Genomic DNA, 21,156 nt, shown 5'->3' on the forward strand with positions numbered 1-21,156 from the left:
GTGTGCAGTGGGAGGGCACGAGTGTGCATCCGAGATGGCCTTTTCCTGCGCTGGTCACAGGGACATATGTCACTGTGACTGGACTGAAGGTGTTACATGCATCGGGGGGGCACTTCCTCCCCTCCTCCTGTGGTCTAGTTTCTCACCCAACAGCCTAGATTCACAACAGTTCTGGGTCCAGGCAGGCCACTGGGCTGCAGATGTCAGCAAAGCTGGTCAGGACAGAGCCAGTTGGTCCCCTTAGAGTCCTAGAGGAGTGGCCCAGGCCCCTCCCGACCAGGGCTGGTGGCCAGGGCATCCCACCTGGCCTTGGAGTGCTGGTAGAAGTCACAGGTGCTGATGCAGGCTGTTAAATGTCTTTGCCCTTGTTCACCCTCAGGTGGTCTTTGTTTAAGTTCTTTCCAAACTTCTCACTGAGCTGTTGGATGAGGTCCGCCAGCTCGCCGGTAGCTTGAGATTTCTCTTCAAGAAGCTCATAGCGCAGGCTGGAGATATCTTGCTTGATTTCCTTCAGTTCGCCTGCAAGGACAGATGAGATTTTGGTGAGATGAGCCCGCTGAAGGGGCTCATCCCAAGGGGCTCATCCCATAGGCATCTGGGGCGTGCATCCTTCCCACAGAATGTCAGGCTACTACTGGTCCAGCCCACCAAGGGTGGAGGTGAGGGGACGGGAGCTCCGTTTTGACCTAAATCCCACTCAGCTTCTACCGACGAAGGACCATTCATCTGCTTAAGACCCCTCTCCCATTCCTGGTCATGCTCTCCATTAGGGGTTTGAGGTAGATGGAAGAATCAAGATCAGGGTTGTGAACTGCTAACACCTATTTTATCGTGGTTGTTAGAATGCTGGTTTTGGAGCCATTAGAAGCAGATTTCAAGACTCTAAGCAACACCCTTGTTAACGGAAACATTTTTTTCTCATTATGCTCCATGTTTTGTTCCGTCGTCTCAGGGAGGAGAAACTCCCAAGTGTCTGAGGGGATCAGCTCAGCACAGTGGCTGCGGCTGTGGAGCCAGGCCTCCTCGCAGGGGCCGGGGCAGGGGCAGGGTCTGTCCGCACAGGCAGGCAGGCAGCATCCCTCACCGGTGCACTACGGCAGGCCTGCCTTCTCCTCTTTCTTTAGCAAGGGACCACAGGTAGGGTCTTCCACTTCTTTCCACAGCAAACCATGTGGTTAGAAATCCACATGGGCCTGGGCTGTGGGAATCTTCTTATTAACCACAAAGGGGAATCGAAAGGTTCTCTCCTGGTTTGAGAGATACTGGACTTGGCTCAAGTGGGAGTCCACTGCCTGGGGTCACATTAGCCATACCTGTTTTTTAAGTATGCCTTATACACAGAAGATGCAGAGGTCTTAAAGGTACAGTTTGGCCAGTTTTGACAAAGGCATACATCCCCTATTTTCTTTCCATGGGGGCTGCGCCGGGCCCCAGTCTCATGGTGTGATTCTAGTGGCGTGAACCTGGGCAGCCCCTCCTTCTATAATCAGGTACGTTCCTGTCCATCACGTTACACGCTGTGGGGAGCTGGCTTCCATGACACCTGGCAGTTTTGTATTTGAGACTCAACGGTCGGGGTGGGTAGGTGGGCTGCCGCTCGGCTCCTAGACAGTGTCAGCCCCGGGACCATTCGGTCATTGCTGACCTGGAGGCCACACTGTGGATGTCCCAGGATGAAGCAGAGGGTCACTAAATGACTAGGCTCCTTTGGGAGGCCCCTGGGGCCCTGGCAAGGGAGAGACTTCATACCTTCACTCTTGGAGGAGGCTCTTTCTAGGTAGCAAATACTGGCCCCAGGTGTCTCGTGAAGATTAATTACCTGGTGTATGGTAATTTGCTTTTCATTTAAGAGTAACTGCTTAAAATAGACTGGAAAATAACCCACGCAGGGAAAATAATGTAGTTTGCAAACTTCAGTGTGCATCAGGATGACCTGGCACCCTTATCACGATGCAGACCCCCAGGCCATGCTGATTCATTAGGTCTCGGTGGGCTCTAGATCCGCATTTTTATCAAGTGCTTCTGAGGTGGGGGATTCTTGGAGAAACTGCTGGCTGGTAGCTTCTGAGAGCCAGTAAGTTAGACAGAACAGAGCTAGCTAGAACCAGGACCGCCGCAGAATCTGAAAGAGGTGTACAGTGTGCTCAGGGGATGAAGAATTCGGGGCCATCCTGAGCTCCAGGGACATGAGGCCGACTCACGGCAGCCGTGACTGCACAAGGCAGAACAACTGTGTGAGCGGGGCTCCACGCCCTGTTGCTGGTGCTGACAAAGACTGGGGGGCGGCTTTAAGTCAGAGCTAAGGGCAGCCCCAGCTGATGGTCAGCCAGGGGACAGAGACCCCAGTCCTACAACTCCGTGGGCCTGAATTCTGCCAACAGCCCAATGAGCCTCCCCAGGGCCTCCAGACAGGGACGTAGCCCCACCGCCAACACCTTGACTTTAGCCTGGTGAGACCACCTCTGGCTTCCGCCCTACAGCAAATGGATCCAATCGCTTACCTTCATTGACTTCGTCATTTTCTCTATCCACCTGGGCCTTCAGGACATATCTTTTTATGAGCCGTTTCATGATTTTCTGAAATGTGAACATAAGGAAGGGATCAAACCAGCCCAGCTCGTGTGCTGTAGGTGCGAGTGCCTTCCCTCCTGCAGAGCGCCTGTCAGCACTGGGCATCCTCCCTTGTCTGAAGCCTCACTTTCGAGGGGTGCCCTGCCTAGTGGGGAAGGTTCCAGTATCTCTGGATTCAATACCACCTGAGCCCGGGATGTGAAAACAGGGTGCTCTCAGTGGCAGAAGGCCCAGCCACGGAGAGAGACAGAATCACCTGAGATCCACGGGCACTGCTTGAGGGTCCTAGGCCTGCCTCTGCCCTGGCCTTTGTGACCTTAGCCCATCATGCCCTCTTCTCGGGGCCTGAGCTCTGAAACACTTTCTTGTATTTCAACAACTGATGCGATCACGGGGCAGTAAGGAAATCTTAGCAGGCCAGCCCTGTTGGAGCTGCCTCCGTCAAGCTGCTGGGCAGGAGAGAAGGTTCGCTTAGCCCACAGTCAGGACCAGGCACAGAGGACCAGTCCACTGTACTTTGGAAAATTCCTACCAGAGGTAGAGACAGATACAGCCTTGGGAGGGTTGGCCAAGATACCGCTTCCCTGACGTCTCACCACACGCCCCACAGTGTCACACTGTCAGTCATGCTGGAGGTCCCACTTATTATGCAGATTCTATAAGCCAAGGAGGCAGGAACAAACAGTTAAGAGCCACCAAGAATAGAGCCAAGTGTAAGAAAGACCGCAGGCGGTGAACTTTGGATTTTGCCGGCTAGTCATTCCAGGGTTACTGTGATATCGCAGGATTTAAAAATGTTCTGGTGGCCGAGCCTTCTGAATCTGTAGGAGCCAAGCAGCACCGTGAAGGGGGGGCTTCCCTGCTCCTCGGCATCCCTTCTGGTGACCGACTTGCCTGCTCACTCTGAGGACCGAGGGGACAGAGGTGGCATTTGCTGGGTTGAAGGGCCCCGAATTCTGTCCCCAGCTTTGCTGTGTGAGGTCAAGTAGGTGGCTAAGTTCTCTCTGACTCCCTGGGCTCAGGAAAAGCTTCTGGCAAGTAGAAGAGAAGTGAGCTGCCGGGATGCAGAGAGCTGGAGGATTGATCTCATTATTACCACCAACTGGTGGTCCCCTCAGGGCCTTTAATGGTGACAGCCTTGCCAAGGAGGCGTCTCCAGCCCTGTGATTCCATGACTCAGTGTCCCGGGACACTGAGCTCTGAGCCGGCTCATGTGGGCCACTTCTGCCCCTCCTCAGCCCCTGCTGGTGGTCCGCTTGGCTCTGTGGTTTGTGTCATGCTCTAATTTCAGGCTGAACGGTTCATTAACGAGTTGCCTTCATGCTGCTCCTTCTCTGAGAGGCTTGGGTCTTGTCCTGTTGGTGGTTAAACTGCAATGCTAGATTTCTCACCAATGTTCTCGTAGTCAATAAGGCAGGTTACCTAAGTTTTAAGAATCAGTGCCTTTTGTGGGACTCAATGATGTTCTTTTCACTTTGAATTGGAAAAACAAAACAAAATAAACTTTGTCCTGAACCAGTTCTCATGGGGGAAAACCCCCAACAAACCAGATACCCAAGTATCTGACATTCTTACTGAATAAGAAATTTGGAAGTATTCTACTGCAAACTTTCAGGCCAACATAAGACAAAGGGATCTAGTTAAAAGTTTGTTGCCTTTTTAAAGGAAAATGTCAAGAATTAGAGGTCCTTCCATTTCTGGATCCATCATTTAAACAGACTGTATATTTACGACGTAAAATTATAAGCCAGAGAATGGAAGTGGAACGCTCCCTTTTCTGCGATGGAGCTGAGCAGAATCCTTTCATAGCTACGGCAGAAGCTGTCATCCTCCTGGCTTCATGTGCACATTGTGTTTTAGTGCAACATGATTAAACTGATGACTTTAAAAGATTTCATAGTATGTGGTTATTATTAAGACACATTTGTTGAGTACTTCCTGCAGCCCAGGAGTTGTGTTATCCTCCTTGACAAAATGACCTCATGGAATCCTCCCAGAAACCAGGTGAGATGGGGGTTGTCGTCTCCATTTACAGATGAGGTCACTGAGGATCAGAGAGCGAGGTGACTTCTCCAGGATCACACAGCCAGAAAGTGGCAGATCTGGGATTTAACCAAAATGGAAACCAAAGCTGGCGCTTCGTCCAAGCTTCAGAAAAAGGTTAAGTGCACGATGGTTTTGGAGATGACGTGCAAGAAACTGGCTCCTGTTGGTCACAGGGGCCTTGGACCGCTTCTGGGTACCAATCTGTCCTTTACAAAGCACAAAGTCTTTTATGCAAGAAGAAGCCTCAGCTAGATTTCAGAGGATGGATTGTTAGCCTGCAGAAGAGGGTCACTGGTACGTCATTGTCCTAAATGCCCGAGGCTTGCTCTTGAACCCTGGCATGCTTGATCTGAGCTGTGGTTTCTGCAGACCTGCAGCTCCAAGGGGGGAGCAGCAAGGGTTTGCTTTTAAGCCTCTCACCACAGATTAGGATTTTAGAGGTTTAAGAGGGAAGCAGAATCGCGTGAGCACGGCAGACATGCAGGGACCCTCTAACCTTCCTCCGTACCCCAGGAGTGACATGTACCTTAAGCGAGAACAGTGTGACCACCTGTTGGTTGCTTAGAGACTTGATGCTCTGATGAGGACCTAGCCTCCCCTCTGGCCTATGCATGTTAGACCACTTGGGATCTGGGGGAGCAAGATGCCAGTCTCGCCCCCAGCAATTCTGAAATGGTTAGAAAATGACCAGAGTTCTCTTAACGTGGATGCTACAGAGGATCTCTGTTTGCAGAAAAGATGGACATCAAAAGCCTCCCCTACTTCACTATGTGGAGGAAAAGCATGGTCCTTTGTGATGAGTTTGCGACCCTTCCTGGCCATCTTCCATAGAGTTTTCACTTCATGGAGATACTAAACTTTCCCCAAATTAACATGCCCTTGTCAGTGCCAACTTGGCCCACTTTGCCCTGAGGCATTTAGCGAGTACTGGAGATGAGTATATTCAGTGATCTTACTCAGGAAAAATAACTAATACTGAGGTGCCCGATGGGTAAGAATGGTTGTGACACCGAGACCCACATCCAGGAAGGGAGGCACACAGTTCCCCTGCCCAGACTCCAAGAGCCAGGTGGCCTCTGGCTGCTGCTGGTGAGGAGGGAATGGAAGGGACCGCTCTGTGCAGCCAGGGCAGCTGAGACAAGGAAGAGAATACACCTGTTGAACATGGCAAACCAAGTAGCATCCAGAGGAAAGCAATGCTGCCACCTAGGAGCAGAGAAATTGAGGAACATTTGGAAAAGAATGGACAAAATGGATCACAGGACAAGTCATTTGTTAAACTGGGGTTTATCAGACTCCAGAATGGAAGAAATCATTGTTGGCAAGCTGTCTATCCTGTTGGCTTTAATTTCTACAGAAAAGGCAAAAAAGAGGACTCCCCACTGGGCTTTGGGGAAGGGGTTGCATCATAAAAGTTGGGGCTTTTTTCAGTGATGGACTGTGCCTACATTCTACGATTCATTTGTGATGCAGCTTGTCTGCTTTGCCCATGAATGAAATGTATCCTTAGAGACTGAGTATATGAAGTCTGTACACATCCCAACAGGTGGACATGCCAGATCTTGGAACAGGTCAAGGGTAGCTTTAATAGGAAGCACACTTTGGCCATTTTGCTGGTATCATGGTTTTGTTCCATTGTTTGGTCTCATGTCCACAGAGCCCAGATTGGGAAAAAAAAATTTACAAAAGCAAGGAAGAAATTTTGTGAAAAATGACAATTCAGACCCCTGGAAGCCTAAGAAAAGCAAAGCACAGAGAGCCTCTGAAGTTTGGAGGAACTGCCTTCCCTTATAACAGAGAGCCCTAAAAAGTTGAAGGAATGACAAGCTTAAAATAAACATCCAACGTGCTAAGTTTGAGCAATCAAGCAGATCCACTAGAGACACAAAGGAAACAAGCTTAACAACTACACACGTATCAGTGACGGGGCTTTTATCTTATCGGGATCACTCCAGAATGTCTCAGAACCTCGACAGTGAGAGGCTGACAGCATACATGCTCCGAGAGATTAAGGCTGTGGGTGCAGCCTGGATGGTAAGAAAGAGGGCGTGAACTGGGTTCCTCACATTCTTGGCACTTTGGGAAGTTGCTTTGAGAGGAAAGCAATACAGCGTGGAAGGCCACCAGTGGGCCCAAGAAATCGGCTGAGCCATTTTTAGATCCCTGCCCAAATCCTTCGTTCTGTACTGGTTGCTGCCCCGTGATAGCAAAAGCACCTTCCGTTCCTAGCTTCCCCACAGGCTCAGATAGAGCTCTTCCCAGTAGCTGTCAGACACAGACAGGGCAGGTTCCGACGCTGTGAAAAGGAGTAAGGGGCCAGTGCCCTGGCAGCAGGATGGGGTGCAAGAGGGGTGCCCTTCTGAGTCAGACAGATCTCACTTCAACCATCCGTGTGACCTTTGCCACGAAGCCTGAATTCCCTCAGCTGTTCAGTGGGGATTACAGATCCTGCCTCTCTCACATGCCCTAGTGTCTAGTCTGCTCCAGCTGCCTGTCTGTGTCAACTCAACGTTTACTCCTATTTGACCAGATGATAGCTCAGGAAGATACCCAGACTTGACCTTGAAGGACTGAGCAAGGTGCGAATGTACAAATGCAAGATGCTTTCTGCTCCATCCACTGTCCTCTCAGCCCCCTCCCTCTGACGCCCACTGGCCCAGTTTTTCTGTCTTCTTGTGACAACGATTTGAATAAGTTGCCCCAGGCTTTTCTCGCTGAATTCACAAAATACAGGGTGAGACTGCTTTCCCAGGCCATCAGTAGCCTGAAGCTGCAAACCGGCTAATCTGTGTAATCATAGCAGGAAGCTCTCTGGGAGACTGAGGGCTGCAGGGACTCAGCCAGTAATGATGAAAGACAGAAATGGGATTGCTCAAGACTGCTCTGGAACATGCCCTTGTTCATAAAGGATTCATCCTGGGTATAGACATTCACCACATCAGCTGCCTTCCTTGATGTCAGCTGCTGATTCTGCTCAAAACCCAGGAGGGATCTGGCCCTAATCTATTAGGGTTTTCTTTTCTTTTTTAATAATTTATTTTATTTTATTTTTGGCTACATTGGGTCTTCATTGCTGCACGTGGGCTTTCTCTAGTTGCAGCGTGCAGTCTTCTCATTGCGGTGGCTTCTCTTGTTGGGGAGCACAGGCTCTAGGTGTGTGGGCTTCCATAGTTGTGGCACATGGGCTCAGTAGTTGTGGCTCATGGGCTCTAGAGCACAGGTTCAGTAGTTGTGGCACAAGGGCTTAGTTGCTCCGCGGCATGTGGGATCTTCCCGGGCCAGGGCTCAAACCTGTGTCCCCTGCATTGGCAGGCAGATTCTTAACCACTGCACCACAAGGGAAGCCCCTGTTAGGGTTTTCTATCTTTTCTGTGGCACAGATAATCTCTACCTCTCTCCGAGAAGCTAAGAAATAAAAATCCTTCCCCTGACCAAAGGATTTGTCCTGTAAAATAAATCAAAGCAGATCAAACTGGTCAGGTCCAATTTTGTGCACAATTAAAGACAAGACTTGCCCTTTGCCAATTTTTAGCCCATGTCATCTGATAAAACTATAAGTACTACAAGGGGTGAGCTGTTTCTTAATTGTACACTTAACTCCTCCTAACTGCACAGCTAGCTTCTGAAATGTGGATGGAGATTCTATTAGAGACCTGTGTCTGGAAGATGCTAAGTCTGTAATGGCTCTCTTGGGGATGGTGGCACCAGGGTCATATCACCTTGGCCTGAAGGAACACTCAGGACAGCTTCAGATTTACATCTGATAGGACATGGTCAGCATGGGTAAAGCTGATGGTCATTGGCAGTGGGAAAGCAAGAAAAGTATGGCCTGCACTTTTATAATCAGTAACCTGTAATAACCATTTATCACTGGCTGATGCAAACGGATACAGAGATTTTTGTATTAATTTCCAAAAGCAAAGCAAGATCTGTAAGCATATAAGTTCTCCTAATTTTTATAACAACAGACTTTGCCTGCTGGCAGTCTAAGTTCAGGTGCTTACCGAAGACATCAATATCCACCTGGTTGCTTAAGACAGATCCCTGGGAGCCATCCTGCGTGCCTGCTTCTCCCTACCCTGCGCCCGCTGGTTTGCATCACGTCCCTTTGGCAATGCATCCCAAACGTATATTGAGTCAGTCAGTTTTCCTCCCTCACCCTTCTCACACTCCAAGTCGCCATTCCTTGTACCTGGATGACTGTCACATCCTCCTCACTGGTCTCCCTGCTTCCACTCTTGTCCTCACCGGTCTCTTCTCATTATAGCAGTTAGGTAGTCTTCTTAAAGCATAAATAAAATTTTATCATCTTCTCCCTCCCCCAAGTTAAACTCCTCCCACTGCCTTTCTAGGTACATCAGAGTAAAATCCACCTCCTGACCTTGCTCCAGTCCCCTGATTTCGACTCTGACCTCATCGCCCTCCCCTCTCCCCTTCTCAGAGCTCTAGCTGCTCTGGACCCACCAAGCCTCTCCCCTCTGGCTTTTGCTGATGCTCTTCCTCTGCCTGAAAGGCCCCACGTGGCTGCCTCCTTCTCATCTCTGAGGTTTTAGCTAACTGTCCTCTCCTTGAAGATACATCCACTGACAGCCATATCTAAGCAGGGGCTCCCTATTTTTCTCCATTTTAACATCTGATTCTTTTCTTCTTGGCACTTTTATCAATTTGAAGTTACATATTTATTTGTGTGTTTACTTGCTCATTGTGTCTTCCCCTCTATGGACTGGAAGTACCAGTAAGATAGGAACCACGTCTGTATCCCCAGGAAGCAGCATGGTGCCTGGCATACAGTAGGCACTCAATAAATATTTGTCGAATGAAGGAAGGAATGAAGCTGTGTTCTGGGGGGAGTGACAGAGCCATGTGACTAAATCGGTGTCTTAACGGAGTCCACTTCTGCCCATACCTGGGAAAGGGGTGGTTACCTGATATCTGGTGGGCTTGCTGTAAGTGTTATTTGCTGTCAGGTTTTCAGAATTCCTCATGCCAGCCTGGTAGCGAGTCTTCTGGGAAAAAAATAGAAAATGCATAATATATAATATATAATACATGATACATGATTGTACATACATACATGCTAGGACTCGAACAGGACCTGCATACGGGGCTGTCTCTAAAATGAGGACCCTCAGGAGGTCACTATACCCACTGCTGCTTGGCTTTCTAGAACATGTTCCTGGGGCCTCTAGTTCTGTAGGATGTCAGTGGGTTACAAATGACTGTTTGGTCAGCTTTGTTTGGAAAGCACTCAGTTAAAGTGATGTGGGTGTCCTTCCTCCAAGACTCCCCAGAGATTTTAATATGCTAATAATTGAGAATCTCCAGGAGGGGGAGATAATGGGCAGGGAACCTTTCTTCCCAGAATCATAATCCAGATACTTTCTGGGAAGAGCTAATCTGCTTCCGAGTCCACTAAGGAGTCCCTCAGTGGGGTCCCGGCTCAGCCCACAGGAGGAGGGGCACTATGGCCGGCCGGCTGCCCATGCTGGTGCTGCAGCTTTGCTGATGTGCTGGCTGATTCTGGAAAGCACGGGGTCCCTCCGGGCTCCTGACTTCCCTTGTATCAGGGGCACCATCTGAATCGAACACACAGCTCCCCCTCCCCCTCCTGCTGCCTCTCTAGCCCCATAAGTCCCACGCTACCTACCCTGAATTTAGAATTCAGCATGCCCATTTCAAGGTCATTTTCACAGCTTTTGGCCTTAGATTTGCAGAGTTTTATGAGGCACATCTTGATTCTCATTATGAGATAATAAAATGATTTAGGACTTGGCACTAGATTAAAAGGAGCAGGTAGAGTTCTTCCTTCATCAAAATAAGACAGCCAGAGCTTTGCTCGGGCAAACTTCCACTCCACATCTGCATCCTCCTGTGAGGCAAGGAAAATAACAGCACACCATCAGAGGCAGTGCTATCCAACAGACACATAACGTCAGCCACAAAGGAGAACCACACCAAGGGCATTTACATTTTCTAAGAGCCACATTATACAAAGTAAAACGAAACAAGTGAAATTAATATCAGTGATGTTTTTTATTTAATCTGATAGATCCAAAATGTTATCATTTCAACATGTAATCATTATAAAAATTATTTATGAGATAGCTCAGATTTTCTTGGCATGGCGAGTCCTCGAAATTGGCATGTATTCTATACTCAGCACATCTCAATTTGGACTGGCCACATTTTGAGTGCTCAGTACATGTGGTTCATGGCTACTATATCAGACACCATCATGTGTTTCCTATTAGAAAGTGCATTTCTCATTGGTCAGAATGCTGTCAAATGATGTTAAGAGGTCTAGTGTATGTAATTCAAGGGGAGCAAACCTGATGAGCTGGCAGGAGGTAGTCTGGCCATGCCCTCTTCCCTAGTGGTGGTGGTGGTAGATTTAAAGCCCAGATCTGTTACCTCTGGGTTGGTGGCAATGCCAGAAACACTGAGTGGGCCCCCCTGAGAGGTAGCAGGTGTGTGTTTTCTGTAGGGAGGCTCCTTGGGCCCCTGTCCTAGGAGGGCAGTCTGAGGCCAGGAGAGAGGCGTGGGGTTTGGAATCAGCTAGACCCTTACTAGCTGTGTGATGTAGGCAGTGGCCTTGGACTTGCTCCTCTGCTCATGGTGATAGCTTGCTTCCCGTAGCCCTGAGGTCGGCACTGAATATGTGCTCTGTGAGCAGTGGGCTTTTCTCCCCAGAGGCCCGAGCTACACTGCAAGGGGCTGTGGGCCCAGCAGGGGCCCACATGAGGCTGCTGGGATGTGCCAGGAGAGTATAAAGTCATTACCAGCAGGCTTGCTTTTACTGAGACCCCATCAGCACCTGGCCTGCTCTATGCGGACATGCTATACAGGTCGTTTAGACTGGAAGCTTTGTGAGGGCAGGGGTCGTTCCTGGTCTCAGCTGTACAGCAGAGAGGTGTGGGAGGGACTGCCAACCTGAGAGGAAGGGTGATGCACTGGAGAGAGCACAGGCTCCGAAGCCTGGCTGGGTTCAAACCCTGCCTCTGTTCCTTACTAGCTGTGTAACCATGGCAGGTGACTTAGCTGCTCTGGGCCTCAGTTTCCTCATCTGTAAAATGAGGTTAATAATACCTACCTCATAGGCTCTTGTGGGAGTTAAAGAAGTTAATGCAGGAAAAACAATGTCAGATACTTAGTAAACCCTCAGTAGGTATTATCTGTATCTCCATAGCTTAATACATTGCCTGATGTTCAACCTTCAGTCACTCAGCAAACCTCCTACTATGTGCCCACCTAGCGCTCACCTACTGTGTGCCTGGCCTGTGCTAGGTAGGTACTGGGGATGGCAATCCTGCTCTCCTGGGACACGCAGCCTGGCCAATGACATGAGTATGTTAACTCATCAGCCCTTTGTATCTAGAGCTGGGCTAAGAGCTGGGGGAGGCACTGGGTGCTGGGGGTCCTGCCCCTGGGGGTCAGGGAAGGCTGCCCCGAGGGCTAGCATTTGAGCTGAGATGCAAGGGGTGAGTAGTTCTCAACCAGGTCAAGTGTGGGTGGGCTGGGGTGGAGAAGAGTAGCAGTTAATTAGTGGAGAGGCAGTGAGAAGTGTGAACAACTCTTCTTAGGCAGTAAAGAGCAGGAGACAAAGAGGTTCAGAGCTGGAAAGTGAAATGGAGGGAGGATTGTTTGTAGTTACTTTTTTTTTTTTCTTTTTTTTGTGGTACGCGGGCCTCTCACTGTTGTGGCCTCTCCCATTGAGGAGCACAGGCTCCGGACGTGCAAGCTCAGCAGCCATGGCTCACGGGCCCAGCTGCTCCGCGGCATGTGGGATCTTCCTGGTCCGAGGCATGAACCCGTGTCCCCTGCATTGGCAGGCGGACTCTCAACCACTGCGTCACCAAGGAAGCCCTTTTTTTTTTTTTTTAAAGATCAAGAGATGGAACTTCCCTGGTGGCACAATGGTCAAGAATCCACCTGCCAACGCAGGGGACTCTGGTTTGAGCCCTGGCCCGGGAAGATCCCACATGCCGCGGAGCAACTGAGCCCGTGTGCCACAACTACTGAGCCTGTGCTCTAGGGCCCGTGAGCCACAACTACTGAGCCCCCATGCCATAACTACTGAAGCCCCCGCACCTAGAGCCCGTGCTCCGCAACAAGAGAAGCCACTGCAATGAGAAGCCTGAGCACTACAACAGAGTAGTCCCTGCTCGCCTCAACTAGAGAAAGCCCATGCACAGCAACGAAGACCCAATGCAGCCAAAAATAAATAAATAAATTTATTTTAAAAAAAAGATTAAGAGATGCATTTAAATGCTGAGAGGCAGGATTAGCTAGAGAGGGGGAGAGGGTGAGGATGTAGGTGGGGAGGGCTAACGTGCAGTGGCTGATCCCGAGGAGGGGAGAGGGCAAGGGGGCCAGGGCGCATGGCTGGGGCTGCTCAGGGGGAGAAGGCCTGTCTGCCTACAGGAGGGCAATGGCAGGGCGGGGTGGGGGGGCAGGGCGTGGCAGGCACAGAGGCAGGCAGGTCCATGGATTCGGATGTAGGTGCTCAAGATCTGTTGAATAAATAAGTGTTTTCCTGTAAGAACTTACAAATACGTACTTCATTAAGGTTCATTGTGGCCGTGAACACTAGGCACGTCCCGGCAGCCGATCTCAGGGTCCTTGTACACGAATCACCAGTAAGACAGTGGGGACATTTGCTCTCACCAGACAAGGAGAAGCCCAGCGCCCAGTGGGCTGCAGTGGGCTCTCTCTGTCTCCTGGCACCGCCCTGTGGTGGATAACTTGACGTCATAAGCCGTGGGCTTGCTCACTCCTGCCCCAAACTAGTGGGCATCACTCATGCTAATCACGTGACTTCCCACGTTACGTTCATTTGGACCAACGCACAATGTGCTCGATAGGATGGGGCAGAACACCTGGGGCGAGTGCTCCAGAGACCCATGTATTCCAGGGACCATCTGCTTTCTCTTACATGTGGGGAAGCTGAGGCCCAGGAGGGCAGGGAGGGTGAGTTAGCAACAGCTCATTATCCACATAGGTGACCAAGTCTGTAAAACACTTAAATATATATATATATATGTATATATATATATATGTTGTTTGTCTGCTGACACAGTGCTGTGTTTTCCTGTAGGTGGCGGGGTGGCAGGGTGTTGAGGCTGGGGGCTAAGACTAAGGCTTCACACTGGCTCACCTCTTCCTCTCTCCTCTTACCTCTTTTTCTTGCTCAGTCTACACTCTTGCAGTGCAGTGCTGAGTATACCACATTGTTGTATCCCTCCCTGCCTTGGCACATGCTGTTCCTACAGTTTAGAATATTCTTTTTTGGAGGGATTTTATGGACCAAAGCTTTCCCCTAAAATTCATATGTTGAAGCCCTGACCACAAGTATCTTAGAGTGTGATTATATTTGGAGAGAGGGCCTTTAAAGAGGTAATTAAGGTTAAACGAGGCTGTAAAGGTGGGGCCCTAATCCAATATGACTGGTGTCATCATAAGGACAGGAAGAGATACACAGAGGAAAGGCCCTGTGAGGACACAGCAAGAAGGCAGTCATAGGCAAGCCAAGGAGAGAGGCCTCAGAAGAAACTAGTCCTGCCAGTACCTTGATCTTGGACTCCTACCCTCCAGAACTGTGAGAAAATAACTTTTTGTTATTTAAGCCACCCAGTCTGTGATATTTTGTTGTGGGAGCCCTAGCAAACAAATACATGGAAGTCTTAATTTTTTCCTATACACAGGTAATTGTTTCTTATAAAAGACTTAAGTACAGAGGTATACCAAGCAAACGCGAAAGTCCTTTCAAATCTCCTTTCTTGTTTCACTCCCTTCCCCAGAGGATACCCTTTTTCTACCTTTGCTTTCTGTATCTGCACATTTGTATTATTATGTACATGAGATTTGCCTATGGATATTTTTCTACAGCTTGCATTTTTTCACTTAACAATATCATAGAGATTTGCTCTGTCAGCACAAAAAGGTCTTTCTCATTGTTTATAAACAGTATTTTAAAGTCTGTGCTATATCAGTTTATTTAAATATTCCTATATTGATGGGCTATTTCCAAGTTTTTCTTTTAATGAACATCTATGTAAAATCATATTTCTGCACGGATTTGCTGAGTCAAAGGGCCAGTGCATTTTATTTTGTTTTAATGTTGCATTTATTTATTTGACTTTTAATAGGTAGAACAATGACATGATTTCTAAGCATAAGAGCATATAAAGAGAAAGCCTGTACACCCACCATGACCTCTAACCCCTACCTCTCAACAGGCGCCCCTTGCTGTGCTCTTCTTGTGCACCCTTTCAGGTTATTTTTCTTTTTCAAATGATTATATGATCAAAAAGGAATATGTGTTCCTTTTTCTTCCTCTCTACATAGAGTACAGTATATACATTGTTCTGCAACTTGCCTTTTTTCTACTTACCATTATAATTGGAGGTCTTTCCACATCAGAATATAGAGAAAGTCATTATCCTTTTTAAAAGCTGCAGTTTCCCACTGTTCAGATCCATCATAATCTATTTAACTAGATTCCTAGTAATGCTCATTTAGTTTGTTTTTCATTTCTTGCTGTTCCAAACAAGGCTGCAATCAATAGTTCACGGTTTGTGCATTTTAGATTTTGATAAATTGCCTCCTGATATACTGTCTTGACTCCTTTGTCTGTCTAGCAAAATCAGTCTTTGAACGGCCTTCAAGTATCACCTCTGCAAGCCTCGGCGCCCCCATCGTCATGCACTCTCTCTATTCTGCACCTCCTACACCTTCTAGGACTTCTCTGGGTGCGCTGGCCCCATTGCACCGTAATTTGTTGATTGATGTATCTGTTTTCTCTCACTGAACTGAGTGAGAATCTCTTCAAGGGCAGAGATCGTGTCTTGGTCATCTCTGTTTCGCCAGTGCCTAGCACGGGCTTGGCATACAGTAGGTACTTAATAAATAACTCGGGAGAGGCAGAAGTGAATGTAGGGTGGAAGAAACAGTCATTCCCGTTTGCCATGGGTCACCTGCATGCTGTCCTGAGGGGACTCATGTAAAAGAGGAAAGATTCGTGACCCTGTTTCTTTCTGCCCTCATTGGGCCATTGCATGCATGGTGCCTGCCGTGTGTCATGGCGGGTTGACTGGAAGTGCTTCTTGGAGCGATCCAAGGAAAATGTCTGTTGTTTGCTGTTCTGCCTTCACATTTAATAACACATGAGCTTCTGACGTCATTACCCTCATTGCTGAAAACAGCAACGCAAATTAAACCCAGGGAGAGAGAGCATTTTCAATTAACTGGTCTTACCTCAATTTCCTGATACGAGTTGTTGATCATGGCTATTAGCATGTTGAGCAGCACGACCACCATGGTGACATTATAAACACCGTAGAGAACATAGCCAATGTTCTCGATGAATTTGTGGTCATATTTCAGCACCACCGAGATCACTTCAGACAAGCCAAAGATGGACCAAAATAAGGTTTTGAAGCTTTCTTCAACCCTACAAGGAAACGGACAGTCTTCTCAGGTGGTTTGCATCTGCTGACACTTCTCACAGGAGAGATGCCACTACCCAGACATCAGTGGTTACCCTGGAGTAGGGCTGGGGCTGCTAGCTGGTATCTGTACTCTGAAGTCATGAGATATTCAGGTTTCTAAGAAGACTTTGAAAGAACATGGTAAAGGGTAGACTCTTTCTTTTCCATTCAACCCTTTTATTGGGACTCTTGGCTGCAGCATCAGTTTTTATCTTGTTGCAATTACTTAAACATTTAAAATTAACCACCAGGGCAAATGTTTGCCCTTGTAGGTTATTAGCTTCAGAAAGCACACTCTTCCTTCAATAGTCTGTTGAGTGCCTCTTCTCAGACTACCCAGCCCCACAGGAGAGGGAAGAGGATGGTGTTCGCTAATGGAGCCAGCATCATTGGCGACTGGGGCTTGCTGGGCATTTGACACGGGGCAGCGCACTTAAGCCCCGTGACCACCTCTGTGGTAGGCTGGCTTATTCCCTCCATTTGACAGATGGAAGTACTGATGCTCAGAGCCTTCCGTGCCTTTCCCAGGAGCACTCAGCTGGCAAGTGGGTGCAAATCCAGGCATGTCAGAGGTTTTCAAAAGTAGGTCCTTCTAACCACTATGCTTTACCACCATCCTGGCTCTGGGTAGTGAGGCCAGCCACATATATTGGGTGCTCTAAACTGGGGATGAATTTTCAGGAATGAGAGTGATGAGTCTGATGTGTCCATGTTGATCAAATTCACCAGGTAACTGCCCAAACCTCACCCTGCAGCTCACTCAAGGTAGACACTGCATGTATTGTAAGGGCTGCCCAGGGAAGAGCTGGCTTTTAGGACACTGCTTTTTGACACTTGAGATTATCAAGTTACCAAATACACTGGTTTTAAGAGTAAGGTCCAAGCACGTTTCACAGTCTATACTTTGTGGCTCTGACCCTATATCAGGTTTGTGACACAGAATTCAATTAGAAAGCTGGATTTTGGTTGGGTGGTTTAGAACATGCCTGTGTGTGATAATATCTGAATGGTTAAGTGCAGGTCTTTTAGTTTGCATCCAGAGTTTGGGTCCTATTATGAGAAAGCACTTTCTTTTTTCTCTTTAACATTTCAGATTTTTAGCACTTACCACAAATGGCCAGGATTAGCTAGATCTCGGGGAAAAAAAAATCAGCGTTTTTTAAGGATTGGCATTTATTTGACAAGATGTACAAAAATACTAGTACTTGTCACTTTGGCTAAAAGTCCAACACTGACTTGCATGAATTTTCAGCTCTCCTGTGTGAGAGAGTACGTGTGTGTGTGTGTGTGTGTGTGTGTGTGTGTGTGTGTGTGTGTCTAGCCAGCTGTTTGCTCATTCCCTGTGCATCTCAGAGTCTGAAAACTGAACACTGAACTGAGTTTTTGTTGTCATTATTTGTTTTTGTTTTCTTTTAAATCTGTGAGTTGGGAATATTTAATTTATCTTAGTTTTAGTAAGAAGGAATTTAGTTAGGGGTTTAGAAATAAAGACTGGGTATCAAGCTATTATTTTAGAGCTCTAGCTCCTGATGCTGTTCTGAGAAAGGGGGAAACCTGTTTCCTCACTTGAGAAGCAGCATCCATTTTGTGTGAAAAAGATGCCGCTCAATGTGTGGGCATGATTCACTGCAGGTATTACCTTCCATTAAGAAGCAATCTTTCGTTTATCACCCTAGTGGAAGGGAACAGTGGCAGAGAGGATCTAAAACCACTGAATGAGCCCCAAATCAAAACTGAAAGGAGATGGCAGGACATGATTTCTCTGACACTTGATCCCTTCCTAGCAGGGTCAGGTGAAAACCAGAGGACACACTGTCCAAGGGAGGGGCTGGGCAGACAGGTACTGGTCCAGGATAATGTACCTACCAGGAACAACTTAAGAAGTGGATAATACATCCAACTGAGGGACATTTAACAGAAATTCATTTTCCCTTTCTTAACTTGGAAAACCCCACAAACCTTTGGCTGACATAAATGAAGCAAGCAGTTCTAAGCAATTCTAGAACACATCTAGGGAAAACCTTCTGCATTTTGATGAGGGAAAATGGCCTAGATTCAGCATACGTTTTGTTCTCATTTGATTCTTGCTATGAATTTTGTTACTAAGCTGTGATTTATCCCTGGTGCCTTCCCTTAGGCATTCTGTGTTAATAATCTGTAGGGGACAGAGCCAGCCCACTAAGCAGTATGTGTTCCAGTAAAAGAAGAATATTTACAGATCCCTAAACCTATGCCTTTGCCCCTCCTCTAACACCCCACCTCCACCCCCAAGGCTTGGAATGCTGATCTGTTCAGTTTGTTGTCTGGGTGTCAGACAATCTTCACACCTGTTTCATTTCTATTCTATAGCTTCAGGATTCACCTCTGGACTTGAATTTGGTCATGACCTCCGGGAGAATCTAATTACAAGTGGCCCAGACTCACTGGGATTGCCTGAGTGGAAGTAACCCCCCTCCAAAGCAATAATCCTCTGCATCAGGCTGGGCAGGAAGGGATCTTAGCCAAACTATGCCTTTTTAACAAACTCTTCTAAGTTCTTTAGGGAGTGTCTATAGCCCTTGCTTCCTCTTATCATGGGGTGAAATGAGTTGCAGTAACAAAGACTTCCTTTAAGGAAAAGCTGGGTTCATTGTCTTGGATCATCCATAATGGCTAGATTCACTATTGGGGTCTCTGGGGACTTTCATTTGTACTCATGCCCTGTGACATGAACTTTCAGTGGACTAACTGAATAGACTACTTTTGCTGTTGTTGTTTCTCAGAGGGGACATTATGGGCTGAGTTTATGTCCAGTTAGCTGGGCTAAGTGGTAAGCAACACACTATTTTATCCATAGCTCAAACCATCTAACTAAATAAATTCTAAATGGAATTGAAGCATTTAATGCTTAAAAATTATATAGTCAAAGCCAGAATAAAATATTAGTAGTTATATAATCTTGGCCTGGGAGATGTTTCAAAACTACAGAGGGAAAGTTTGAAAGATATGCTCACGTAAAACTTTACTTGTAGATATTGAAAACATATTAAGTAAAAATATAAGGCAAAAAACTGAGGAAAGGATTTGTATTTGCAACACATATGACAATGGATGATGTCTTTCTTATATAAAGAGCTCTTATAAATCAATATGAAATGACAGACATCCTTGTTGAAAAATAAAAGGAGGACAAAATCTTTCAGGAAAATGATGCTTTTTGTGGTGACAAGAGCTCCACAAGTAACTTGATAGGTCAGGTTAGTGGTGTCTTCTGGTTTAATATGTAGTGGGAAATAAGTGAAACGTGTCCTCACTGCGTTGTGTTACATTGACCTTGGAAACCTATAATAATATATGCTTAGAGAGAACGCTGGCCTTGGAGAGGAGTGAGTAGTACATTCCTCCTCCCAAGAGCTTGGGCACTGGAGCAAGCCCCAATGTCTTGTGAGGTAATGATGCTCTCTGAGTCATGTACCAGTCATCACCCATAATTTTCAGGAGCTATGGGATACAGGGCATGGTGCAGAAGACCAGTCACTGCAGGGGTCTGGGACTGTCTTTCAAGAAGAAAGTATCTTGCAGTTGACGTAGATGATATTCACCATGAAGCCACTTGTCTCACAAAAAGTCCCCATTGTCAGATAGCTGGTCTTTAGGCTAAATTTGAGATTCTTTACTGATAGGGATGGTGGCTGCTGGTTCCATATCCTCCTCCCACCCACTCTGGCTCTCTACCAAGTTTGCCACAGATTCCTCCAATTGTGTCAGTCACAGGAACCTTCACAGAGATAGCCGGAGGAGTAAGAAAGCAAAGGTGCATACCTGGTTCAAATCCCAGCCCCATCATGTACCGGCTGTGTGAGCTTGGGCATGTTACAAAACTTGCTTGAGCCTCAGTTTGCTTATCTATGAAAGGTATAATAGTACCTTATTATTAAGTTGCTGTGAAGATTAAATGGAGCAACCCATTTAAAGTGTATAGTAAGAGTCCAATAAATGGTACCTATTATTTTTATTCATGTGTTTATTTGCCAAACATTCACGGAACTCCAACTATGTGCCAGGCACCATACAGAGCAGGACGCAGGGGGCATAGAACTTGTTTGTCTCTGTGGAGGTCCCAGTCTAAAGCAAGCCCACTGGTGTGAGCCAGTGCTATAAGGCTGTGGGCAAGGATGCCCTGGTCGCCTTGCCCTACCCAGGAACACATACAACCCCATCAACCTTCAGGTGCCTCCACACAGGGCTGAATGGAGTTAACAATTCAGCTGCATACTGACTTTTCTGAACAAGGCCCGTTTTCCTTCCTATCTGCAAGGATCATCACCAACCCTTGATTTCATGCAAATCCTCTTTCTGATTTCTCCAGCCTGTGCTGTCTTTGATTGTTTGACTTCTGGCTTGCAGTGGAAGGGGCTACGGTTGCATCAATAGGCCACCCTAGCATAAGAACTGCTCCTAATGAAGTCAAAGGGGAAAAGTGCCTGAGAGTGATGTTGAATAGACCGTGATTCACCCTCCTCTTACCGGGCGGGGGTGTGTGTGTGTGGGAAGGTTGGGGCTGACATATCACGCAGAAGGCAGGAACGAGGTAATCCGTTCCGTTCTCTACCAGGTCTGTCTCGCCTGGATAACAGGACTTTAATAACAGGTTGTCTGAAGAGGCAGTTGTGTATAGGCCTCAGAGAACAAACGGATTAACAGGGCGAGGGTTTGGGGAAATTGTTATGGAAATTGCTGCTGCTTCAGGATGCCATGAGGCCCTCCCCTCAGCGTTATGGAACTCTGCCCCCCACCCCAAACAGTTCAGTTCAGGGTTACCTACCCAAATCTGCAAGTAGCAGCCTCAAATTAAGCAGGAGGAATCAGCTCCTGAAAGGCTGTTTTCTCAAGTTCGAAGACAGTAGCTGGCCTTGAGCTAGAGTTCTGCTGAAGCAGAAACAATGCTCACTTGCCATCCCAGTGGGGACTGCTAGAAGGTGCTTGGAATCTAGAAAGACCCCTGCACCAGGGCTGTGCTTCTCTAATGCCCAGACGTGGAGACTGAGAGCAGTTGGGCCAGCCTTGAGGGCAG

At 47.6% G+C, this 21,156-nt stretch overlaps 1 protein-coding gene across 5 annotated transcripts in view; it reads right to left on the bottom strand.

Annotated features, from left to right (window-relative positions):
* Positions 1-349: 349 nt before the first annotated feature.
* TRPC7 (transient receptor potential cation channel subfamily C member 7) overlaps positions 350-21,156 on the bottom strand; it is a 124,410-nt gene continuing 103,603 nt past the window's right edge. For 4 of the 5 annotated variants that reach the window (XM_060093392.1, XM_060093397.1, XM_060093396.1 and 1 more), the window contains 5 exons: positions 15,871-16,066; positions 10,265-10,486; positions 9,543-9,623; positions 2,502-2,577; positions 350-519 (listed from right to left, as the gene is read on the bottom strand). In XM_060093392.1, coding sequence (XP_059949375.1) covers positions 350-519; positions 2,502-2,577; positions 9,543-9,623; positions 10,265-10,486; positions 15,871-16,066 — 745 coding nt within the window. The remainder of the gene's footprint in view (positions 520-2,501; positions 2,578-9,542; positions 9,624-10,264; positions 10,487-15,870; positions 16,067-21,156) is intronic. The other variant, XM_060093394.1, reaches the window with a different exon arrangement.

Source organism: Mesoplodon densirostris, chromosome 3 (genome assembly GCF_025265405.1).
Source record: "Mesoplodon densirostris isolate mMesDen1 chromosome 3, mMesDen1 primary haplotype, whole genome shotgun sequence".
Taxonomy (NCBI): domain Eukaryota; kingdom Metazoa; phylum Chordata; class Mammalia; order Artiodactyla; family Ziphiidae; genus Mesoplodon; species Mesoplodon densirostris.